Source organism: Hibiscus syriacus, unplaced genomic scaffold (assembly GCF_006381635.1).
Source record: "Hibiscus syriacus cultivar Baekdansim isolate YM2019G1 unplaced genomic scaffold, ASM638163v2 tig00110446_pilon, whole genome shotgun sequence".
Lineage (NCBI taxonomy): Eukaryota > Viridiplantae > Streptophyta > Magnoliopsida > Malvales > Malvaceae > Hibiscus > Hibiscus syriacus.
In genome coordinates, this window is record NW_024062741.1 from 115,823 (window position 1) to 142,221 (window position 26,399).

Genomic DNA, 26,399 nt, shown 5'->3' on the forward strand with positions numbered 1-26,399 from the left:
TTTTGAAAGTTTAGGCACTAAAACATACCAAAATTGATAGTTTAGGTACTAAATACATTAAATTTTTAAAGTTGGGATACTAGAATAAAAAAACTAAATGTTAGGTATAATTTTTAAAAAATTAAAAGTTTAAATATTAAAAGAGATCAAAATTGATAGTTTAGGAACTAAATGCGTAGTTTACCCTATATGGAATAACATAGATTTTAAATTTAAAAAAAATAAATCTATAAACTTATAAATACTAAAGGGGGTAATAGCTGAATTTGACCAAGAAAATTGACGTTAAATATTTCAGCATTGACAAGTCTAGCTAACTTGTTCTTGATTTCTCTTCCTTCTCGCAGCGGTGATGAAACCAGATCCTTATTATAATGCGAAAAGTGATGATGATAATAATAATAAAGTTTTATTAGTCATATCAGATGGGGAGACCCCACAGGTAAAAGATCGGGGGAACACAGCGATGTAAGTGTATCACCGGGAGATCCTGCGGGGACATGTGCCAGTGGCGAGCCTCACGTTGCCTCTAATATCGGCTTTGGTTGTACCTTTGCGTCTTTGACCTCAGCACCACCGTCACTTCCGCCGCATGCTGCAAGCAACTCTCATTTTGTGTTCGTCTCGGATTCTTCTTTGTTGACCTAAATAAATTTCACCTAGGGATGGCAATTTCATCATCATATGACGGGTTTCGACCTGATCCAATCTGACTCGATTGGGTCGGATTTTTTTATATAAAAAAATTGTGTTTTGGTCAGACTTTTTAAGGGGTGAAGTCGAGTCGGGTCGAATTCAGGTAAAATGTGGAAAACTCCGACCTGACCCGATGATAATAATGTAATTTCTTTAAAAAAAATATTTTTTAATTAAATCCTTAATTTATACCAGGTCGGGTCGGGTCGAATTTATAAACTTAAAAATCGGATCAAGTCAGAATCGAGTGAAAGATGTATATTTTTTTGGGTCGGGTTAACCAAAAACCTGACCCTAACCCGACTAGTTACCATCCATAATTTCACCCTTCACTTGTCTCTCTTGTTTTTTTTTTTATTATTAATATAAGAGTGATTGTAAGTGATAGTATTATTATAAAGATTCTCAATCATTAGACACTGATCACTCAAATACTCTATAGTCGTTGATGCTCAAACCCGACACTTTAGAAATAATAATCTTCTCTTAACTACTGAGATAACTTGATTCATGCATAGTATTATAATATCACATCTTTTATCTTTAAGAATATATATATATAGTATTAAAGTTAATTGTGTCATACGTCCCCAAACTATGATATTCATTCTAAATTCATCCTTAAACTTTTGAATATTCTAATTTCATACTCAAATTATGATACTCATTCTAAATTAGTTATTGAGCTTTTGAACCTTCTAACTTCATTCCAAATATGTAATTAATTACGTCCATAATTTAGCTTAAACTTTATTTTTTCAAACATATAATAACATAACTTGACTTAACGATTTTATTAATATGGAATGCGATTGGTATATACATATAATTTGGGATAAAATTGAATGTTGAAAATGTTTGGACATCAATTTAGAATGAAGTATATAGTTTGGGGATGAAACTAAAATATTCAAAAGTTTGAGGAGTAATTTAGAATGTAGTCATGATTTAACGATGAAATTAAAATATTTAGAAGTTTAAGGACTAATTTAAAACGAAAAACCATAATTTAAATACGTATGCTATAATTAACTCATAGTATTATAATATCACATCTTTTGTCTTTTAAAATTATATCGCAACATATGTTATCTTCTTCTTCTTTTTAGTCTTTCATTTTATTGTTATTGGGTATTTGAAAGGATATGTTTTATTAAATATCCTTAATTATAATGTATAATACTCGCGGGAGTGTTTATAATTCAGTTAAAATTGAAATTTTGATTGGTTAATTGATAGGTTAATTTTGGGTCTGGTCAGTTAACGGTTAATAGTGTTTTTAAACTTCGGTTTCGGTTAATTCGATTCGAAATCAGTTAAATTACTGAATTAATTAAAATTATTAAATATTTAATATATTATATATAATATTTAGTTTTAGGGGTGTTTAAACTTCGATTTTAACTGAATTAACCAATCGAATTAACCTAACTTAAAACCCTAAATTGTAAATCTTAAGTTAGATTTAAGATTTAGGGTTTATGGTTTAAGGTTTAGGGTATGGTATAGAATGATACAATTGAGCAACTTTGAAGGTTAAATTAATGTGAAAATACGATAGGGGTCAAAAGAATAAATTGAGTCTATTTCGAGGGCAAAAATTACCCTTTTACCTAATAAATATTATAATATTTGTTAGAGTTTTAATAAATATTATAATTTAAACTTTCTTTTTACTAAATATCATTTGTTATATTATACAAGGCGTTAACGATAAATATAAATGATCACATAATAAAAAGAGATAAATTAATCTTTAATTGATATTAAACCTCGAATTGATCTTAAATAATCTTTTTATTTTTTTATTGAAAAACTTTATATAAAATGGATAACATAACCTAATCTTAATTTGGGATAATCTCCCTCTTCATAGATATTTAATTTCAATCAACAAATAGGCCATTCAGAATTGCATTACACACTTGGATAAAGAGAGCAATGAATAAGAAAATAGAAAAGAAAAAGAGAGTAAGTTACGCATTTAGTATCTAAAGTATCAATTTTGATATATTTTAGTACTTAATTTTTTAGTTTTTCTCAAAATATACCTAAAGTTCAGTTTTTATTTTATTTTAGTACCCGACATTAAAAACATTATTTTTTGTTTCATTTTAGTACCCTCGTTCAAATTTCAACGTCAAGTTTTGAAAAAAATTGAAATTTTGGGTACTAAAACGGATAAAAATTGATAGTCATATACTAAACATTAAGTTTTTAAAAATAAACGTCAAGTATGATTTCGAAAAAAAATTAAATACTAAAATGAACTAAAATCAATAATTTAAGTACTAAATACGTAGTTTATCCAAGAAAAAAAAAATTAATGGGACTAGGTCATTTTCTGAAAGTGGACCTGGTGCTCAGTTTCTTCCCAACAACAATAGCTGTTTGATTGGTACTCTTACCAACATTAATTATAAAACCTTATTCAATCTCTTCTATCTTGTCTGTCCTCGAGTATTTCTTGTCATGCCCCTTGCTCTGTCTGGCTTTTTAACCAGATCACGTGTCGTGATTTAACTGCCTATGTGATATGCAATTTCTATGTGCTCACCTTTAGAAAAATTTAGCCAATCCACCCTTACCTGTCCTAGTGTAGTTTGTATGCCTAGATTTAGAACAACTCTGCTTTAATGCTCACTCTTCAATCAATGTATATTATGGTAATTTTTAAAAAAATTACATATTTAGTATATAAAGTATCGGTTTGATATATTTTAGTACTTAAATTTTTAATTTTTTAAAAACGTTTAGTTCTTATTTTATTTTAATAACTGCTCTTAGAAACTTAACGGAGAGCCCGCCGGCCGTCGCATCCGTGCCGGTGAAGACTAAATTTTCCATCACGCACCTTTTCAACCACTTGAACGTGATTTAGTCTTCACTTTACCGGAAAATGTTTCAATCTCTCCAAATCGACGATGTACTATTCGACTTATTCATCTTCGATCTCCATTGTCAACCGTCTTATGGGACTGAAACAATACTATGTTCGTTAACTCGTCATTCTCTTGTGGTCCACCGTTCGGATTGGTTGTCTGTCCACCAGAGCTATGCCCCGTCAGCTTGTCCGTTAAGTTTTTAACTGCGTGGTACTAAAATGAAACAAAACTAAACGATAAGTATGATTTTAAAAAAAATTTAAAGTTTAGGTACTGAAACAGATCAAGACTGATAGTTTTAGTACTAACACGTAGGGGTGAACAACATTGCCTTGAGTTTGTTCAATCTAAGATTTTATTAATCTATAAGACAAATCGAATATATAAATTAAGAATTTAATTAATTATAATAATTGAAATATAGAAATGGTTAATTTTAACAACAAATAGGGTGAACGTTTGATCGAGTTGAGTAAAAAAATTTCGAATTATTTGAGTTGACGAGTCATATTTTATAACTCAGATTTGAATTGCAATTTTTACGAGTCGAATTTATAAAATTAGGTTCGAGTCAAGTCAAATTTTGGAATTTCTATTTAAATTTAATTATAAATATTTACAATATTATAATATTATTTGATTCTAACTTAAATGATATTCTATAATCATATACAATACATATATTTTTTTCGTATTTTTTTCATACGTGATTTACATATACCCTATAAAGTATAATGACTCGACTCAAACTTGAAAATCAATCTACTAATTATTAAAAATTTCGAGCTGTAAAATACAACTCGATTTTAATTTGAATTTTTTTCAAATGGAGTCAAGTTTATGAAATTCCAACGCGAAATCAATTTGAATCGAATATTTTCAAATCAAACCTAGTTGAAAAGAATTAATTTTTCGAGTCGAATAGAGTTTTACACGCCCTTAATATCAAGTAGTAGTTTGAAAAGTTGGTGTCTTGCAAGATTGGGCAGGAAAACCCTCGTGGGTTGGAAAGTAAGCACATCACCTCCCTTGTAAGCGCACCCTGACTTAACTCTCTCCTTTCCACGTTAGCTTTTTTGGTGCACGTGCAACCAGTTTAGTAAAGGTAGAGTGAAGTTGATGTTGGGGTAAAATAATCAATTTTTTTATTATATATTATGAGTGAAATATATTTTCGGATTTTTACATTGGTATAAAATAATAAAATTCGATCAATTTTTTTTTTCAAGAGAAGAAAATTGACGAAAACATCAAAGAGCAAAGAACGCAAAGAAAATTATAACATAGTATTTGGTCTAAAGTACTCTCAATTATTTGACAATGAACGTTCAATCACCCTTGCAGTCACGTTAAAAATAAAATGATATTTTAGGTACTAAAGCGGGTCAAAACTGATAGTTTAGGTACTAAACTCATTAAGTTTTAAACGGAGGGTATTGAAATGAAATAAAAACTAAACATTAGGTATAATTTTGAAAACAAATGAAAGTTTAGGTACTAAAACAGACCAAAACGATAGTTTAAATACTAAACTCGTAATTTACCCAACAATATTATAGAAAATAACAATGATTAATTCCTTTGTTTAAAACGAATAAATATGGAGAGGTACATGGAGAATTTCACCAAAGAAACAAAAAGGTTATATTCTAAGCCATACCGAGCTTGCCGGTTGCCATCGTCTATCAACGCCCAATTTCGTGTGCATGTGATGCCGATGGTTGCGTAACAGTGGGCGAAAAGCAAAGAGCTAACCCCCCCCCCGTGTGTTCTTCCTCTATAAAAAGTAACCAAAGAAAGAATGAAAACCCCATGAGAGAAGCCTCTATTCTTAGTGCAGGTGGAGAGCTCCAAAGGGATCGCATTGATCTAATGTTGATGGCTTCCTCTAAGTAAATGAATCGATGATGATCGGGTGATTATATTCGGTTCGGTCATTGGATCATGCGATCCCTTCGGAATTTTCCATCGGTAGCTCTAAATTCATATCGCTCATAAGGTACGTGCTACCTCTGCCTGGACATACTCTAGCAGTTACCAGTTCTTGTCTGCCGATGGAAACTAGTGTTATCTTCATGGAACAAAACATCACTTGTGTTATGGTTTTTGGTTTATGCTTCACCGTCCGACAACCATCGAAGTTCTCTTCCATGGCCTTGTGATTGTCAGATTGTGGTGTTTCTGGTTTGTTTTCATGTATATACTTAGGATTTATAATTTAGGTTTTAAGGGATAGGGTATAAAAGGATGCAATTAAATAACTTTAAGGGTTAAATTGATGTAAAATTACGATAGGAGTGAAAATGATAAATTGAACCTACTACAGGGGCAAAGGTTCGGGTCTTAAGCCTTTTTTTAAAGATTATAACATAATTATAAAATAATATTAAATCAAATTTTAAATATGAATAAATTCATACATATTTATAAATAAAATTATAAATTATTTTTTTATTAATCTAAGTGCTTACAAGTAGTAATATATGTTCTCAAAACTCTCAATTATTTGACATTGAACGCTCAAATATCCTGCAGTCTTTGGTACTTAAATTTGGAACCAATAACAATCGTTCCTTTAACCGTTGAAGTAATTTAATTCATGCAAAATTATTTAAACTTAAATAATCTAAAATCATCTGAAATGAATAATATTACCTTTACCTTAATTGTTTTGAATATGAATTCTTAAAATTATAGAATTATATTGAATGAGAGTAAATTATAGATTATATGAATTTCAGGGGTTAAAAATATTATTATATAAAGTCAAATTAGGTCTCTATTTCATTTTTAATGACAAACGGTATTTATAATAACATATTTTTGAATACTCTATAGTGATTACAATGTAATATTTGTCCAGAATATTTCTTAATCATTGACTATACACGTACATTATAGACGTATATGTTCGAACCCGATATCTCAGGATAATGTATTATATTTAAACATAATTATTTTTGTCTAAGGGTTTAGAGAGAATATAGATGGTTCGAGTAGTATTATCAAAACTATGAAGTTATAGGGCCTTCCCTTGACCCAATAAGATGGTTTCAATTCAATTACTATTCAGCTCTATTATTAGCCCAACTAATAGAAGGAACACAAATGTTAAGAGTTACAAAATAGTCATTCGACTATGAAATGTTATTTTGTTAAGTCGTTCGATTATTAAAAGTTATAAAACGTCGCTCGACTATTTATATGTTCCAGACTCGTCATTTTCCGTTAAAAAAGTAGTGGTTGTTTAAGCTGAATGTTAACATGGTGACTATGATATGATAGTCGTTTAAGATTTTGAGATTAAATGTTATCGTATCACAGTGAGCAAGTTAACGTTCAACTCATAATATTATCTATTTTTTAACGGAAAAAATGAGTTTGGAAAATAATAAATAGTCATGTGACTATTTTGTAACTTTTAATAATTGAGAGACTCAATAAAGCAATACTCTATAATCAAAAGACTATTTATAACTTTAATAGTCGATGAACTTAATAAAACAGTATCCTATAATCGATGACCAATTACATTCTTTACCCTTAAAAAAAATAATATCACGCATGTACACCTCCAATCTATTGCTATTCTTGTAAGTCTAATAGAAGGTCCAAAAGTTTAGGACCTAACTTTTGTTCGTGTTTTTGTCAAAAATGAACTGAGAAATCGGATCTAAAGACTGTCCCGTAAATGACGCTGTCTTAAAACCAAAGTACTTATCTTGGAAATAAAGTCAGCAGCCACTCTTCAGTCCTCATAAACTTCTCATTAGTAAGGGTAAATAGTCATCAAAATTAAATTAAGTGTAAAATACACAATGGTCCCTCGATTATAAGATATACTTTATTAAATCTCTCAACTATTAAAAGTTATAGAATAGTCCTCTGACTATATAATGTTACTTTATCGAGTCCCTCGACTATTAGAAGTTATAAAATAGTCATCCGACTATTCATTATATTCCAAACTTGTCATTTTCCGTTAAAATCTGAAGGTATTCTGAGTTAAACGTTAATCTTCTAACTGTGTCATGAAAAAATCTAATCCATAATCTCAAACGACTATCATATCAGTCATCATATTAACGTCAACTCAGACCATCGTCAAATTTTTAATGGAAATGGAAGCGTTTGAAACATAATGAATAGTCGGGTGATTAATTTGTAACTTTCAATAGTCGAGGAATTTAATAAAACAACATTCTATAGTCGAGATTTAATAAAACAACATTCTATAGTCAAAGGATCATTTTATAACTTTTAATATTCAATAGATTTAATAGAACAATACCCTATAATCAGATGATCATTTGTGTACTTTACCTTTAAATTAATCGATAAAAGCGAATTTAGAGAGGTAGGCAAAGTTCGATGTTTGAATGAAACATGTTGAATTTATTAATGGTCTAAACTTTTTTTTAATTTGGGGTGTAAATATAAGATGATATATGTTTAAATATAACTTTTAACTATTTCACGTTAGAAGGTCACACTTCAAGTATTCATTTCGGACTCAAAACCTTAAAGAACAATAACAATTTCTTTTATCACGAGGCCATTGATTTGCAGACGGTCCAGATTTAGAAAAGATTAAATAACGGATGTTTTCCAACTTTGACCCTATGGGGAAATTTTGACTGCGATTTTAATACCTTAGCCACTGATCACGGCGTCAATTGACTCATAGAGGCATATACCTCAGCTACCGTAGTCTTCCCGCTCCTTTACGTGTCTCACGGTCCAATGTTAATATTGTTATTATTTATTTATCTATCTTGAATTAAAGGCCACGTTGAGAGACCATAGGTGACGGAGTTAAATCATGAAATAATTTCTCATCACTAATGTAAACTAGTCTACGTGTCATTTTCTAACACGAAATTCATTAGTGTCGTTTTGTTGAATTTTCAAGTCCCCACCATTGCGAAAACCGAAACCAACTACTATAAAAGAGTCATTCCCCACCCCATCAATATTCACACCAATTCCCCAACATAGTTGCAGAACCTTAGCCTTTGTCGGTCCATTACATTCCCCATGGCTTCCAAGACTTTGGCTGTTCTTGCTTTTGCATTGTTCGCCTTCAATTTGCAAGCCACCCTAGGTTTATTATCACGTCATTTCATGCTCCCTAATCACGTTATAATCGGCATTGTTTTATGATTTTTAAGTTTCTTTTTGTTTGCAGGGGAAATAACATGTGAACACCTTGACCAAGACACATGCGCCTACGCCGTGGCATCGACCGGCAAGCGTTGTGTGCTGGAGAAGCACGTCAAGAGGAGCGGAGAAGAAGAATACACTTGCCGCACATCCGAAATCGAAGCCGATAAGATCCGGAACTGGATCGAAACTGACCAGTGTGTTAAGGCCTGCGGCATCGACCGGAACTCCTTCGGCATCTCGTCCGATCTGCTCATCGAGTCTCGCTTCACGGGAATGCTTTGCTCCCCTCAATGCTACGACGGCTGTCCCAACGTCGTCGACCTTTTCTTCAACCTCGCCGCAGGAGAAGGTAGAAAATATCAGAGTTAATTGCACTATAGATCCTGACCAAATTTATTTAACTCTCCGTTTTCTTGGCAGGTGTTTTTCTTCCGAAACTATGCGAAGCACGACAAGGGAACGTGCGAAGAGGAATGTCGGAGATCGAAGACTCAGGTTTGATCGCACCAGGACCCATCGGCGGCGGCGTGAGGTTCAAGGGACTTCCTCCGGCAAATGCACCATTCTAAAATCTTGATTGAATGGAAAATTTCACAAAATTTTTACCAGTAGTCTGAAATAAAAGGAGAGTTGCAGTAGCTAGGGGTGATTTCTCAAGGCGGGTTCAAGTGCATGCATGGACCGGTGTGATCTTATTCGTGCATGTTGTGAGCCATGAGCTTGTTGCGTTCAATCCAATAAGATGCTTCTTTCTATAGGGTTTTGCTTATTCAAATGGATTCTACCTTCTCTATCTAATAATATAAATATAAAAAAGTCTATTAATCTTAAAGGCTGTTATCTAATATATAACTACATTAATAAAAACAAAATCGTTTTTAATATACAATATTTCTTCTCATCACAATAATTTTTAGGGAATATAACGCATTTAGTACCTAAACTATCGGTTTTAATTTGTTTTAGTTTTCATTTCATTTTAGTACCCGCCCTTAAAAACTTAGCATATTTAGTATCTTAACTATCAATTTTGGTCGTTTTAATACATAAAATTTCAAAAAAAAAAATTAACGTTAAATTTTGAATGGGTTCTTAAATGAATCAAAAACTAAACTTTAGGCATGGTTTTGAAAAAATTAAAAGTTTAAGTACTAAAATAAACTAAAACTGATAGTTAAGTACTAAACAAGTAATTTACCATCTTATTTTTCGAATGAAACATGAGAAGTTCGAGACAAAACTTAAACTAAAAATAGGCCACAAGATACAAACAGGGCCACTGAAGCTATTGGTAGAGCCCACAAAGTTCTCTTCACCCTCACATTTTGCTCGCCTGCCAACAATTGATCCCCTGAATTAAGGATCTCTTACTATAAATTTTCACATTTCATCTTATTATAAAAATTTATAATTTTGAGAACTTTAATCTAAAAAGTAGCACAGGGACTCCACTTCTTTTAAGACGGGCTTGTTAATATCCTACCCGATACTGCACTTCTCTCTTTCATTCTTCTCACTCCTCATTTCTCACAAAGGCTTCTTTCTCCTCGAACGACAATATGGTGTGGTCTCTTTTTTCCATCTTTCTCGTATTTTGATGATCATCGTAATTTGTAAATTGAATTTATATTTGATACATTGACATTACATGTTCGGCGGATTAATATGCATGTTGTTGTTTTTGGCTCCATTTGTGTATGTGTTGGGGACTAAAATGTGAAATAGGCGAACGCGGCATCCGGGATGGCGGTCGACGACGACGAATGCAAGCTAAAATTCTTGGAGTTAAAGGCGAGGAGGAACTACCGGTACATCATATTCAAGATTCACGAGCAGCAAGTGGTGGTGGATAAAGTAGGGAACCCTACGTCGACCTACGAGTAGTTCACCGCGTCTCTGCCCGCCGACGAGTGCTGCTACGCTGTCTTCGATTTCGATTTCACCACCGACGAGAATTGCCAGAAAAGCAAAATCTTCTTCATTGCATGGTAATCCCACTTTTTGTTTTGGAAAAGGAAATCTATGCACACATCTCTGGGGCATTCATTCAACACTAGTGGCTGCAGGGCACCCGATACATCAAGGGTGAGGAGCAAGATGGTGTACGCTAGCTCCAAGGACAGATTCAAGAGGGAATTGGATGGCATTCAAGTCGAGTTGCAGGCAACCGATCCGAGCGACATGAGCTTCGGCATTATCAAAGGCCGAGTAATTTAAAAGCTGATAACTATAGAACATGCTGCATGTACAAGAAGAATGAGTTCTTCAGATATCCATGGATACCTTTCTTATTTCTTGGCTATATAATTACAACCAGAAAATCTTATTACACATTCGTCTTATTGGCATTGTTTTTCTGGTACGATTAGTACAGAAGGATCACCGTACATAAATAAAGCACAAGGGGTAAAGTACGCTAGAGGTCCCTAAACTATACTCTAATCAGTTTTTGGTCATTTAACTTTAAAAGTTACAAAATAAAACAACTCATGCTTTGATACAACAATGCATTCTGCGTATGGCTCGTGTAAACAACACATGAAACCACTTCTAATTTCCAGGTGATGGACACTTTGGTTACCTTCGGTTTTCGTAGAATTTCTTTTCCCATTCGTCTACTTGCTTGATCGAATTCTCCTTTTCGCTAAGCAGAGCATGAATCGATGCTGGATCGTACGGTGGAGGCATCGTGCATGGGCTCGTGACCGAGGGACCCTTCACCAACGATTCTATCATGTAGTCCTTCTCTCTTCCATTGGCCAGACAAGCCATTGATTCCGAGCAGAATTCGACGGCTTTTACGGGCACGGTCGGCTTGTATCTCATCAGTTTACCGTACTCGTTTAGGAGATGGAACATGTAATCATACACGTAGTCTATCTTTAGATCCTTCTTTATGAACTCGCTTGCTGCTTTTCCAATGGCCTTGGCCTGAGCAAAACAATGGAATGGAAAATCAAAATTGGTCCATAAACTTGATAAAAATACCTCTTAGGTCCCTTACAATTTGAATTCGAACAAATTATTCCCTTTAAATATTAATTGTCTGAGCAATTGGGGACAATTAATCACTGCATTGTTGTTTACCCCTACAGTTATAGAATGTGTAAATGTCAATCAAAAAAGTGAAATTGATTAAAAAATTAAAGATTCGATTAATAGTCTTAATTAATCACTTCCAAAATTGACCATGACAAAATTGCTTCACTTTTTATAGGGGTCACTTTACCTAATTTAGGAAGACTATTTTTTCTAGGCATATCATATTTATTGATTATGTTAAAAATATAAGGATAAATTACGTAATAAATACATAAACTATCAATTTTGGTATGTTTTAGTACCTAAACTTTCAATTTTTTTCAAAACCATACCTAAAATTTAGGTTTTATTTCATTTTAGTACCCATTCAAAATTTAAGTTTTGAGAAAAATTGAAAGTTTAGATAAAACGGACCAAAACTGATAGTTTAGGTACAAAACGCTTTAAGTTTTTGACGGTGGGTACTAAATGAAGCAAAAACAAAACTAGGTATGGTTTAGAAAAAAATGAAAGTTTAGATACTAAACGGACCAAAACTGATAGTTTAGAACTAAACATGTAATTTACCCTAAATATAAATATGTTTAAAATTGAATCCAAGTGTTTGATTGTATTCCACGTTATTTAACATTCAAGCCGACAAATAGGCTTATATAATGACCTAATTAATCTGATGCTAACACTTCAAGAACTCAATCAATACATTATGAAGTCCAAGAACAAGTTAGAATCTAATCATAAATTTGAGGATGTCTAGAGAAATTAACCCAAGAAGACTGCTTACCTCTTCCGGATGGGAGTTGCCCCAGTCGACAGCATACTTAATAGATCTGCACTTATCATCGGACTTAATGGGCCAGTAATGGTGCAATGGCTTCAAACCTCTGGTGAAGAAATCAAAGTACCGGGGTTTTACGAGCAAGGTCGGAGAGTTGCAAGCCAGGATGTACTTTTCACTTACCGACCATGCCGACCCTTCCACGTATATCTTAAACCTATTATAATTGTACATTCAGATCACATAATAAACATATATTTATAATTTAAGGGTAAAATACAACATTTCTCATTGAACTTTACCCTCTCTCATATTTTACTCATCACACTTTTAGTTTTTCTAATTTATTTATGATTTTTAAATTACTCTTGTTTTGATCACTTGAATTATTTTATTATTATTTTTGTATGATGTGACCTTTTTATTATTTAATATAAAAATAATTTAAAGTATAAAATAAAAACACAAGGTGGTTGGATGCCACCGTCGACCGCATAGATTGTGGCGTCCCAAAATTCATGGGCCGATTCACTTTGACCACCTGAGTCTGAATCTGAGGTTGTTTCACCGGAAAATAACCCAAACTCGTTACTCTCGATTGAAATATTTCGGCTTCCTCAGCTTTGATCTCCAATTCCTGGACTTCAGAGCAAGTTCTAACAAAATAAAGGTCAAATTCGAACTCACAGAGTCAAGGAAGAACAACCCGCTAAAATTTAGGATTGAACGGTCACCATCTACTGCGGCCGGTGGCAGCCTGTCCACATTTTGTTTTTATTTTATATTTTAAATTATTTTTATTTTAAATAATAAAAAATCATATAATATACGAAAATAATAACAAAATAATTCAGAGTGATCAAAACATGAGTAATTTAAAAGTTCAGTGAGTAAATTAGAAAAATTGAAAACACAGTAAGTAAAATAGGATAGAGAGTTAAGTTCGGTGAGTAATGATGCAATTTACTCTTAGTTTAATTACCCTTTAAATATTTGTTTTTTTAGAAAAAAAAGTGAAGGGACTTGATCATTAAACCTGTGGACACATTGGTTTGCCAAGTTTGATGCTTTGTAGCCTTGATTCGATTCAATTATCCAGTTCTGCAAATGCCTTGTTAGTTTGATTCGTGAATGGTAAAATGAAGAGATTGTATTAGAATTTTAGAGAGGATGATGGTTAGGCTTTACCTGGGCATAGACACGAGCACCCCAATCCTGTGTGTCGGAGACATTGCATTTGAGGAGATCTTGTCTGGTTTCGGCAACCTCGGGATTCCCTTTCCAGTAAGCATGCGGCTCCCTCTCGTCCCATTTGATTCTCTCGTTGCCTTCCATTAGGTCATTTAACAGTGGCACCCATGACTTTATATTAATCTCAGGCCTGATTCAATCACATATTCCACTAGAAATCATCGTGCTTTTAAATTATTTTGATAATTGAACTTTTAAAGGTTAAAGAATAGTCATTGTTGTACCATTTTGATGAATTTAATGATTATTTTGCAACCACTTAAAAATTTTAATGATTATTTTATAACCTGTGAAAGTCCAATTACCAAAACGATTATTTGAACATAATTCAATGACTTCAAATTTATTTTACCTAATATTTTTCTTAACTATATAAACACTATTAAGGTATACTTAGCACACTATCACAAGTTCAGGAAAAACAACATCAAATCATTTGGTAAAATTGAGGGAAAAAATGTCACTGTTAGGACTAGAATGCATGTTTTGAGAACAAGAGGACTAAATCTGATTGAATTCTAGTAGGAATATTAAATCCACCTAAACTGCATATTTCGGGGCCTTCAATGCAATATGTCGATTAAAAATTAGGGTAAAGTACGCAAATGATCCCCGGTTATAGGGTATTATTTTATTAAGTCACTCGACTATTAAAAGTTATAAAATGATCATCTAACTATATAATGTTACTTTGTTGAGTATCTTGACTATCGAAAGTTACAAAATGGTAATCTGACTGTTCATTATGTTTCAAACTCGTCTTTTTCATTAAAAATTGAAGTTATATTGAGATGATCGTTAACTTGTTGATTGTGATATGATAAAATTTGATCTCATAATTTCAAATGACTATCACATCTCAGTCATCATGTTAACGCCCAACAAATGAAACCGTCAATTTTTTAACGAAAAATGACAAATTTATAACATAATAAATAGTCTGGTGACTATTTTATAACTTTTGATAGTCTGATAACTCAATAAAGTAACTCTATGTAGTTAGATGACCATTTTATAATTTTTAATAATTGAAAGACCTAATAAAATAATAGAACATTTGGGTAATTTATCCTAAAAATTACTACAACCAAAAGGAAAGAGAAAAGGGTTTAGTTATTCTAACCATCCCCAGAAGGACCAGTCCGGGAAAACGATATCGAGGGTTTCATCATCCTTGCAGTAACGAAACAAAGGAGGTGGCGTCGTGGCATTGGGCCCACCATAGTCGAAGGATTTGATGACCGGCCAGTCAACGCAATCAAACATGAGGTCCAGATCGGGAATTTTCCCCGGGTACTTCCGTAACAGCTGTAGGATCCCCCACAGCGTAAAAACATCCCTCGTCTGGAACGACCTATGGTATTTCTCCACGTAAGCCGTCCCGTTCACGATGGTCAACCTGAAATTGGCCGTAGCTCTTGCTCTCTCCACCATGTCCCGTGTGATCCCCGTGTAGGCCCACGGCCGTAGATCTTCATGGATCCAACGGAAGTACTCTGGACACGTGGTGTTTGCGTTACCGTCCGGATCATCGTATTCGGCAGTCGTCGGGTAGTGTCTGGGGCAGGATCGTGTGAGCTCATATGCACTGCAGTTGAGTGGGATTTCGATTTGTTGGCGGGGCTCTTTGGGGCTTTCGGCTCTTGTTTTTGAACTTGGCGAAGATATCTGAGCTAACCCGCCAACGAAAGTCTGAAAAGCCAACGGTAACCGATTTCTTAAAATTGAACCGGAAAAAGAGATGGAGAAATAAAAGAATGAAAGTAGGGTGTGGGATTTGTATTTGATTTAATTTAATTTAAATTTTCATAAATTACACAAATATTTTTCGACTATTAAAAGTTATAAAATGATCACCCAATTGTTAATTATGTTCTAAATTCGTCATTTTTCATTAAAAATATTATGATATTTTAAGAAAAACGTTAATCTACTAACTGTAATATGATAAAATATGATATCAAAATCTCAAATGACTATGATATATTAATCATCGTATTAACGTCAAACTAAAACAAATATATTGATAGTTTTCTTAACGGACAAAAAAATAACGAAAAATTTTTTTTAACAAAAAAGATAGCTTGAAACATATTGATAGTCAAGTAACCGTTTAGTAACTTTTAAAAGCTAGTGACTTAACAAAACAACATTCTATAATCGGAAAATCGTTTTATAACTTTTAATAATAAAAAAACTTAATAAATCAATATTCTATAATTGAAGGATCATTTGTGTATTTTACCTTTTAATTTATATTACTTGAAAAATAAATTGAATTAGATTGAGTCATGTTATTTTTTTTTTTTTAAAATAAATAAAAACGATACTTTATGTACCACTTGTAATAAAAGATAACTTTAAATGAGATATTATTTAGAAGTGAACTTGCAAATAAAGCCATTTGCTAAACGTACAATAGAACGTTTGACTATTGGAATTTGCAATCCATGCACTCAAAATCATTCCTAATCACGTGAAAATCCAAAAATTCACGTGTTCATCGGCAGCTTAGGGTGAAATCATGAGAGCAAGTAAATAACACGAAGTTCTAGGACATTTATGAATGCAACTAGGGGACTTAATCTACAAGCAATTACAGCTGTGGCTACATGAAATAATACATGTCCATATAATTGACGTATATTCAACTCCAAATAATAGTTAGACTTTGATATATCATATAGTCGTTTCCAAATTTATGTGGCTATGGAGTATGGACCGTTTAAAACACAAGTGTGGGGGTAAATCTACATTTGTCCACATGCCAATGGTCAAGCTCAAAAAAGAAGCTTGAAAAATTAGGTACATGACGGTAAGATTTATCAAAGAAAGTAGGACACCAATAAAATTCAAATGGCGGTCCCATCAACAGAGTCGGCCAAGTGAAAATAATGAAAGGCTTAATTATTAAAACTCGTTTTAACTATTAATTTGTTGGGTAAAGTACATAGATCATCTAGATATCACTTATTAGATTTATCGGTTATTAAAAATTATAAAATAATTTTTTAATTATAAATATTATTTTATTGAATCTCTTAATTATTAAAATTATAAAATGATCATCTAACTATTTATTATATTTTAAATTTATTTTTATTAAAAATTATATGTTTTATAAGATGAACGTTAATATAATGTCTAAATATAATCGTTTGAAATTTTATTATCAAATTTTATCATATTATAATCAACAAAATAACATAGAACTTAGAATATCATTAAATTTTTAATAAAATAAATAAATTAAGAACATAATTAGGCGAGCCATCATTTACTAACTTTTAATAATTGATAGACTCAACAAAATAATATTATATAATTAAATATTCATTTAATAACTTTTAATATTAGAGACTTTACAAAAATGGTTAGAAGATCATTTCTATATTTTACCCTAATTTTTTAATACTTCTAATTTTTAAAGTTTTATTTATATTAAACTAAAATAATTGATAAAAAGGTAATACTATATATTATAATTTTTCATATTTTTTATATTTTTATAAGTTAAATATATTACTAAATTTGTATTTTATTTATTTTTAAAATAATTTTTATAAAAACAACTAACGTTAATACTAAAAAATAAAATAATTTATGTCAATTTAATATTTTTCTTTTAATTAATTTAATTTGATAAAGTTTTAAAATCTCGCGAAATAATTGAGACTACTTTTCTCGAATGAAGTATTAATTTGTTTTTCTGCTTTAATTACGGCATTCGCGACGCTTCTTCGAATGACGTTTTTAATTAATTAATTAATTTTTGATTCTCGAAGAAAAATGGAAATACTTGTCAAGTTCGTACGAAGTTAGAAATTATATAAAAGTCTTCGATACTTACAGTGGTGTCGAGCAAGTGCGTGGAGATCAACGCGCCGACGAGTAGGATGACGACGACGACGCATACGGCTGAAGATCTTGCCGTTGTTTTCACCACAGGACGCCATATAGTGTCCGTGATTTTACCGACGTGACCGCCATGTCCGTCTTCCTGTTGTCCGCCTTCCCTCGTACCGTCGATATCCATCTCCGATTAAATTATCAATCTCCGTCGCACCTCAGAGAAGATCTATACGAAAATCGCCGGAAGTGATGGTAATTCTGAATTAAATTCCGTCAAATGGCGTAATCCAGTAATGGAGAGCTTCGAGGTGTTTTCTTCCGCTGCAAAATGGCAGAAGAGGGAAAAATCTCATGAAACTCGGAAAACAAGCTCTGACGGCCTGCACTTAGTACCAGAAAGTTTGATTGGATAAAAGAGAACAATAAAAGAAAGGAAAAGTAAAGTAAGAGGAAAATATAATGGGAAAAAAACAGTTATGTTTAAAACTATTGCAAATGAAAAAACGAAAGGCAAAGGAAAGGGATTCGAAGGAGGTGTTGAGTGATAGGGACGAGTTTTTCTGTATGAAAAATACTTTTTAAGTTCTGTAAGTAAAGTAAGGGATTTTTGTCAACTCGATATAATTCAATAATTTTTTTAAAAAAATTTGATTTTATTTGATTTTTTTATTTTTCATTCTATTTGATTCGACTAAAAAAAAGTACACATTATCTATCTGACTATGATTTAATTCGAATTTTTAGAGTATACATCCGATACGGCCCGACCCAATCTAATATAAAATAAGAATTTAATTATAAAAAAAATAATTTTTTAAAAGAAATTGTATTATTATCCTCTAGTCGGATCAAGTCAAAATTTTTTCACCCTTCATTCGAATCTGACTTGACCCGACCTCACCATTTAAAAGATTTCATCCGATCCAACCCAAATTAATTTTAAAAAAATTAAACTTTACGAATCAAAATCATCAAATTCCGGGTTAAATTACTCTCCCTATTTTATACTTTCCCTCATCAAATCTAGCAAAACTTTGTCGTTTCTTTAGAAGGAACTTAAATTGGATCACTTTGTACGTTCTCTGGTATATTGACTTGCTCTTAACTCAAACTGGAATTAGTTTGGCCTTCCATAAGGCCATAAGGACTCTTTGTCTTAGTCAATGCCGCCATGTAACAGAATTCTTCAGGTCATTACAATTCATTTCGATCATAAGAGTCCCTTTTAATAGTTTTGATTCACTTTATTTCGAGTCTCCTCGATCCTTGAGACAAATTTTAGATGCCACATTATTAAAGAAATAGTCAAATATTTCCTTTAAATTTTAGTAACTCTTTGTGAATAATGATATATTGGGTGAACGTCGACGGCTCAAAGAGTTGGAGGGTTTTAATAAACTCGAAAAAGAAAGAAAATAAACTTGTATTTCTTCAATCACACAAAATTACAAAAACTTAGCTCCTTAGTCCACTATACTATTAGGTTTTATGCCCCACTCCTTATTTACGACAGGATTTGTTCTATAGGCTCGTACCTATGTATTTTTTCCGTTGCTCTCCTAATTTTTAAGGTTTTATCTTGATTAATCATGATTGATATGAGTCGTACATTTAATTTTAATAGATAAATTTTTAACAAAAATTTTTGTACATACGATAACTCAAACTTAAAATATACTTAAATGATATCAACTTGCATACACAAATATTAATCTCTCTCTTGTCTCTGAGTTCTAAGATAACATGATTTCAAGTCTGATTGATGAATCGAGCCTGTGTGATTATTGGATCGGTGACTCATTAGTGGGTCACCTAGATCGTACATGGTCGTTCTCAACTTGTCTGGTCTTGCTGGGGTAGTCATGCAATTGTCTGACATACTTCACTTTTTGTTTAAATTTTATTTTATATTAACTTTGTACCGACAGTCTGGTTCGAATCCCCTGAACCACAAGTTTTTTATTTTTCATCCTAGAGAATCTAAATTCAAACCCTCCAAATGAAGTTACCGTTTATTTATTCAGTAATAAAAAAATATTGTTATTTTTTGAATTCTGGAAATTGACTATTAAAAATATCAGAAATGGTGAGCATTAAATGATAAATAATTAAAAATTATTTTTAAATATATATTACTTTATATTTATTATAAATTAATAAAAAAATTAATATTATCTAACATAATTAACAACTTGATAATCAGTTAATAACTAATAATTACAACTAATTCAATTTTATATTCCAACACGAAAAATTAATATTATTTTTCTTTCCTTTGGACCTTTCTCCATTTGAAGGTGGCTAAGTCACAATTGCTTCAATTAATGAAATAGTAACATACTCAAATACTATATTTACTATATTCAATACTACATATAGTTTAGCATTCAAATCTATTTTAATTAATTCGATATAAATATTTTCAAAATAGGTTTAAGAATGACATTTATATTTGTAGTATACTCAATTTATCATTTTTGTCTCTGTCGTATTTTCGTATTAATTTAACCCTCAAAGTTGTTTAATTGTATCTTTCTATATCTTACCTCCGACTTAAAACCCTAAACTAAGGATGGCCTTATTACAACCATGTCTGCTATGAGTTCTGTGTGTCTGTTGTGTTGTGTTGATTTGGAGTTGATGTTTCGTTGCAGGTGCTGATAATGTGGTTCAACTTATTGCAGATGCTTGAAGTAAGAGTTCCAAACCTTGATTGTGAGGGCTGTGCCTCCAAGTTAAAGAAAGCTCTCTTAAAGCTCAAAGGTATACTTAAAATGAGTTGTATTCGTTGATTTTGCCTCCTTGATTAACTCCAGCTTTGCCGTGGAGTCTGTAAATTTTAAGCAAGTGTATAACTAGAACCAAGATTAGTATGCATGCATGACGAATTCAGAAATTTTTTTAGGAATCCAAATGAAATCATAGATTTTGAAGGATCAAAGTGTAATTTATTATTGGACTAATTTAAAATTCCATGATTTCTTAAGGGAATATAAAATAGTCTCCTCGTTTTAAGGGACCACGGCTCCTATCTACCCCTTAGTTTTGCCACCATGCTGCATGCACTATATAAATAGGAGGTAAACTACATATTTAGTACATAAACTATCAATTTTGGTCCGTTTTAGTACCCAACTTTTAGTTTTTTTCTTTAAAACCATACCTAACATTTAGTTTTGTTTCATTTTAGCACCCGTCGTTAAAAACTTAACGCATTTAGTACCTAAACTATAAGTTTTGGTTTGTTTTAGTACTTAAACTTTCATTTTTTTAAATGTAACGTTAAACTTGAACGGGGTACTAAAACGAAACAAAAACTAAACTTTAGGTATTGTTTTAAAAAAAGGAAGTTTAGGTATTAAAATGGACGAAAACTAATAATTTAAGTACTAAATGTGTTATTTATCCTAAATAATAAGGTAAAGCATACAAATGGTAAACTAGGTTGAAATGATGTTTTTGTTCATTAAACTTTTACAAGTTATAAAATGATTGAAAGATTTATCGGATTATTATAAAATAGTGATAAATTTAGATGATTTTAGGAATCAATTTATAATAGTTCGATAAATTTAATGATTTTGATATATTTTCATAAGAAATGTGCTTAATAAAAATGGGCCCAATACTGCACTTAGAAAAAGAAATTAGGGTTCTAGGGCACATGATTTATAATTTGAGATCTCCGACATTTGTTACGTGTTTAATGAACTCGTCACGTCAATGACTACTTCACCTAAATAATACTTTTTTATTCAAACTTGTCATTTTGAGGTGACGAGTTTCAATAAAAATATATTTTTTATTAATTTTTATCACATAGGGGTAAAAAATTGAAAAATATTTTTTTATAGAAACTCTCATCTCGAGGTGACGAGTTTCATGCATTATATCAAATATCGATCTCAAATTAAAAGTCAAATTATCCTAATTCCCTAATTTTTCTGGGACGCTGTAATGGGCTAAAAAAGCCCCAAATCTAGACTAACAGCCCAACTATGCTATGCTCCATGCGCATTGTTTTTAGGGGTTGAAGAAGTGGAGGTAGAAATGGAGATCCAAAAAATCACAGTTCGAGGCTATGGCCTGGAAGAAAAGAAGGTGCTAAAAGTCATCAAACGGGCAGGGAAAGCGGCGGAGGCGTGGCCGTTTCTGGGATACTCCCACTACGCATCGTTTTTCAAGTATCCATCCTACATAGTCAACCATTACTATGACTATTACAAGAACGAAGCTTCCGATGGCGTTCATACTTTCTTCCATACTCCAGATGTTTACTCCGTCGCTGTTGCTTCCGACGAGGCCGTTGCTTCGCTTTTCAGTGAAGATAATCCGCATGCTTGCTCCATCATGTGAACGTAATATATATGTATCTTCTTTTAGATTTGTATTTGGAAAGAATATGCGTTTAAATTCTAAGTTAATGATTTAATAATTACTATTCCTTAATATATCTTTAATATTTAGGGTAAAGTACACAAATGGTCCCCGACTATTGATGTTGATTTGTTGAGTCCCTCGATTATTAAAAGTTATAAAATGGTCCTTCGACTATAGAGTGTTGTTTTCTTGAGTCTCTCGACTACTAAAAGTTGCAAAATGGTCACTCGACTATTCATATGTTCTGAACTCGTTCTTTTTCGTTATAAAATTGACTAAAGACTGAGCTAAACATTAATTTGTTAATTGAGATATGATAAAATATGATCCTAGAATCTCAAACAACTATCATATCTCAATTAACATGTTAACATCCAGCTCATATAACCCTAAATTTTTAACAAAAATAACGAGTTTGGAATATATGAATTATAACACCCCGAATACAAGGTTAGTAGCTAGGGTCAACCCGAAACTCAAATTTGATCCCAAAAGACTTTATAAATTACTTGGACCAAGTTTAGTGTTAGTGGGCTTGAGTTGAGGCCTAAGGGAATTGTGGTTAAGTGATAAGAGTTTTATTTTTTAGAAGTTGGGGGACTAATAATGTAGTTTGCCCATAGTTAAAACTAAAAGCTGAAAATTCTTTCCTTTTTATATCATGTTTACGTGAACCACCCCCACCATTTTCTCATCAAACACTCATCTCTTATTCTTCATCATTTTCTTTTTTCTTCTTCCTTTCTTAAGGAAAAAGTTTTAAGGATTCAAGCTTAGTTTGTTGTAGGCAAGGTAAGAATGTGTCTCTCTATCCTTCAAGCTTTGTTTCAAGCTCCATTATGTGAGTTTTAGGATTTGTCTTCATAATGAGTTTTTCTTGAAGGTATGGTGAATTCTAGTTGATTCAAGAGGGGTTTTAGCAGCCAAGGCAATAAGGTAACACAGTATCAACTCTTCCATACTCTTAGTGATCATTATAAATGAGTTCTAGCTTGAGAGTAAGTTATGAAACTTAGTGTTATATGTTAATGGTAGATTACATGATTTATGTTATAAGCATGATATAAAACCTTATTTATGCTCATTGTAATCACATAAGACTTTAAAGAATGTTTGGGGACCTCACTAGGATCTTTGGGATTGAAATATAGTATTTTCGTATGTGTATTATGTCTTCTGTAGGTAGAGTATGAATATAGGGATAGTATTGATAATTGTTCTTCATTTTGGGAAAATTTGTGAGTTTTTGAGCAAGAGTATCGATACTCTTAAAAGAGTATCGAAACTTTGGGTCATAGTTTCGAAACTTCACAAAATAGAAGGTTTAAAATTATCGATACTTATATAAAGTATCGAAACTTTTACAGGAGTATCATTACTCTTGGGCTAGTATCGATTTTTTCAGTAAGTTTTGGTCAAAACGTTGCCAAGAGGCCCTATACCCATAGTATGACCATAAGTGGAATTGAATAAGTGTTTAAAGTTGGGTTAAAATGGATACCTTAGGTAGGGTATCGATACTGCAAAGAGGGTATTGATACTGTAAGGCCAATATCGATACCAATGTATGGTTTGAGATTTAAAGCACGAGTAAGTGTAGAGGCAAGCGAGGGTCTCGATATTGTAAGGTCAGTATCGATACCAAGGATAGGAAATGGGTTTTAAGTCAAGCGAAAGTATAGAGGTAAGTGAGGTTTCCTAAAAAATTATAATTCCTCCTAAATAAGACTACACGTGAGAACAATAGTATTGTTTAATTCAAACGTTGAAACGAGAATAAAGTAGGATGAAATAAGACTATCATTGTTTGAATGCTTAAGAAAACGACTGGGATACCTGAGTTCCTTTAGAAAAGCTAACAGAATCAGTAGTATAGATTCAGTTCGAATAATAATTTTATGCTCAATGTTATTTAATTTTATCAATTTATTCAATCAACTTCAATTGTTACGATATTGATATAACATTTAATAAGTTTGACGTAATAATTCATTATAATGATGTGACATTTTATATGTAAATTATGACATAGTAGAATATCTGATTTGATTTTTTTAATTGAGTTTAAGAGAAATTATTTTTTTGACCGAGTTTAAGAACATATTTGATTTTAATTAAAAGTTTGATGACTTATTTAATATGAATTTTTAGTTTTTGAAATTTAATCTACTCCTACTCTTAAAATCGATACAAAAATTAATTACGTTATCAAAGACCAAAGTATGTTAAAAATCAATTCAATACATTAGTCATACCATCATTTATTTATAATTGTTAAGTCAGCGAATAAACCATCACATGATGAACTAACACGTCATTACTTGAACAATTAATATTAGTAAAAACTAAATTAATAAAATGGTTTTGACTTAAAATTATTTAAATAGCTTTGACCTCAAACTAAGTAAATTTATTATGATCAGATTTTATCCAATCAAAGACACGAATTGATCAACTCATTCAGCAACTTTAACCTGACCATACACAAAAGGTTCCCTGGTAAATCAGAGTGCGGACCTCCTCGATTTTCACACTTTATAAAAGGCCAAGCTGGTCCTCGAAAGCTCATTTACTTTCCTAACTAACTCAATTTCACATTATTTTCACAGCAAAATGGCGCAGGTGATTTTCCTTTTCCCTTTGTTCTTAATTATTCTACTAACACGCTATTTGTTTTTCTCATCTTGATGTTATTCTTCATCTTCTTCCCCACCATGTCTCGTGTAGTAACTCGTTTCACTGTTTTAGCAGAAGGTGGTCTTGAAAGTTCTAACCATGACCGATGACAAAACCAAGCAAAAATCCATAGAAGCTACTGCAGATATCTTTGGTATTTTGTCAAACACCTAGCATACAATAATATCTTTTTAAAACAAACATCAGATCTCGGTTGCGTGTGATTATCCTTTTATGGGATACTGTTACAAATCAGGGCAATTACAGGCTCCTTTTGTTTTGTGTGGGTGGTCGGGTTGATTCGATAGCGGCGGATCTAAAGGATCAAAGCTGAGGGTGATAGGGGAGATGGATGCAGTGTGGTGAAGAAGCTGAAGAAAGTAGGCAAAGTGGATATAATATCAATCAGACCTGCTAAAGAAGAGAAGGAAGAGAGGAGGAGGAAAAGAGGAAAAGGAGAAGCTGGAAGAGAAGAAAGAGGAAAAGAAAGAAGAGAAGAAGGAAGAAAAGAAATGATTTTTGTGTTGATCTGAATGTATTACTTTGCCTTTAATGTTTTTGGAGCTCCTCTACCTGAAAAGGTTAAAGAAAGAGTTATTTTAGTTCAAGAAACTGAATGAGCCAATGCTCAACGAGCAATTTGAAAGGGGTTTTGGTTTCTTGTTTAATTAGTAGTGTATTAGCAGACTATAATTAGCAAGAGTTTTCATTTTATTTATTTTAGTATTCTTTAAAAGAAATTTAATGTGTTTATATCTAATCTGCTAATTTTAATTCGTTTTAGTACCTAAACTTTCATTCATTTCAATTTTTTTCAAAACTTAACGTTAAATTTTGAACGAGTATTAAAATAAAACAAAAATCAAAGTTTTTAACGGCAATATATTAAATTAAAACAAAAACTAAAACTAAATTTTAGGTATGATTTTGAAAAAATAAAAGCTTAAGTACTAAAATGAATTAAAATTAATAATTTAAGTACTAAACTTATAATTGCCCAAAAAAATTTATCATATTCGAATATTCTGGTTACCTCTATTTATTACATTCTTCCCGTACCGCCTTTATTATTCATAAAAGCCAAGGACGCATAGTTGGCATGCTTTGTACCACCTAGTTTTACTCTCGGTGTGCTTTGCGATTGTTGGCATGGCTTGTACTGCCAATAGTCTCGCTCGTAACCATTTTGTCCCGGGTCGCGTCTATCCAATGAAATATAGAGACGGAACGGGATCGACGAGAGAAAATACCTCATCCCCAACTTCACTGTTAAAAGAAAGAATCATCTTTGTTCGAATGTCGAAACAGATTAGTTAGGAATTTATGGGAACAATTTAGACTTCGCCATCCCTGATAAACCCTCTTAATCGAATTAGTGAACTGCACAAATGGCCATTTGAGCTAGAACTACTCAGGTAAAACATTGATTTCCCACCATTAATTTTCAAGTTCTAGATACAATTAAACCTTGTACAAGAGAATAAATAAAGGGCAGTGAGGCTGATGGTTGAGAGTTGAGTTACTTTCACCATTGATTTTCATGTATGCTAAGCCACTGATCTCATCCAGCAAACAGGTAGCTATGTCTCTCATGCTTTGTATTGCTATGCTTTCAAGAATGACTACAAATGTAAACGACTCGAAAACTGACCAGGCAACAGGAGACCAAAGAC

The 26,399-nt window shown here is 32.1% G+C and overlaps 3 protein-coding genes, 1 long non-coding RNA gene and 1 pseudogene across 4 annotated transcripts; 4 read left to right on the forward strand and 1 right to left on the reverse strand.

The window, feature by feature from the left end:
- The first annotated feature begins 8,533 nt into the window (after positions 1–8,533).
- LOC120125879 lies at positions 8,534–9,631 on the forward strand. The gene is made up of 3 exons (XM_039144204.1): positions 8,534–8,685; positions 8,770–9,096; positions 9,168–9,631. Exons 1-3 carry the CDS (start codon positions 8,619–8,621, stop codon positions 9,314–9,316), a joined length of 543 nt encoding a protein of 180 aa, XP_039000135.1. The 5' UTR covers positions 8,534–8,618; the 3' UTR covers positions 9,317–9,631.
- Positions 9,632–10,469: 838 nt separating this feature from the next.
- Positions 10,470–10,964, forward strand: LOC120125884 (annotated as a pseudogene).
- Positions 10,965–11,311: 347 nt separating this feature from the next.
- LOC120125882 (O-glucosyltransferase rumi homolog) lies at positions 11,312–18,142 on the reverse strand. Its single transcript, XM_039144206.1, has 6 exons — positions 17,669–18,142; positions 14,942–15,510; positions 13,756–13,948; positions 13,604–13,668; positions 12,574–12,784; positions 11,312–11,678 (listed from the first exon to the last, which is right to left on the reverse strand). Exons 1-6 carry the CDS (start codon positions 17,852–17,854, stop codon positions 11,325–11,327), a joined length of 1,578 nt encoding a protein of 525 aa, XP_039000137.1. The 5' UTR covers positions 17,855–18,142; the 3' UTR covers positions 11,312–11,324.
- A 2,124-nt stretch (positions 18,143–20,266) lies between these two features.
- LOC120125887 (heavy metal-associated isoprenylated plant protein 31-like) lies at positions 20,267–22,026 on the forward strand. The gene is made up of 2 exons (XM_039144209.1): positions 20,267–20,433; positions 21,698–22,026. The coding sequence occupies exons 1-2, from the start codon at positions 20,334–20,336 to the stop codon at positions 22,024–22,026; spliced, it is 429 nt and encodes a 142-aa protein (XP_039000140.1). The 5' UTR covers positions 20,267–20,333.
- A 2,582-nt stretch (positions 22,027–24,608) lies between these two features.
- LOC120125907 lies at positions 24,609–25,187 on the forward strand. Its single transcript, XR_005516410.1, has 2 exons — positions 24,609–24,672; positions 24,802–25,187. It is a non-coding gene; the product is annotated as an uncharacterized LOC120125907 (long non-coding RNA).
- Positions 25,188–26,399: the final 1,212 nt, after the last annotated feature.

Bases quoted from the DNA above. Each gene is read 5' to 3' on its own strand.
- LOC120125887 (XM_039144209.1), top strand. From the start codon at position 20,334: ATGTGGTTCAACTTATTGCAGATGCTTGAAGTAAGAGTTCCAAACCTT. The intron at 20,434-21,697 runs GTATACTTAAAA...CATTGTTTTTAG, and splicing joins AGCTCTCTTAAAGCTCAAAG to GGGTTGAAGAAGTGGAGGTA.
- LOC120125879 (XM_039144204.1), top strand. From the start codon at position 8,619: ATGGCTTCCAAGACTTTGGCTGTTCTTGCTTTTGCATTGTTCGCCTTC. The intron at 8,686-8,769 runs GTTTATTATCAC...TTTTGTTTGCAG, and splicing joins CAATTTGCAAGCCACCCTAG to GGGAAATAACATGTGAACAC. The intron at 9,097-9,167 runs GTAGAAAATATC...TTTTCTTGGCAG, and splicing joins CAACCTCGCCGCAGGAGAAG to GTGTTTTTCTTCCGAAACTA.
- LOC120125882 (XM_039144206.1), bottom strand. From the start codon at position 17,854: ATGGATATCGACGGTACGAGGGAAGGCGGACAACAGGAAGACGGACAT. The intron at 12,785-13,603 runs GTTTAATGATCA...CAATTATAATAG, and splicing joins GCAAACCAATGTGTCCACAG to GTTTAAGATATACGTGGAAG. The intron at 11,679-12,573 runs GTAAGCAGTCTT...TGTTTTGCTCAG, and splicing joins GCAACTCCCATCCGGAAGAG to GCCAAGGCCATTGGAAAAGC.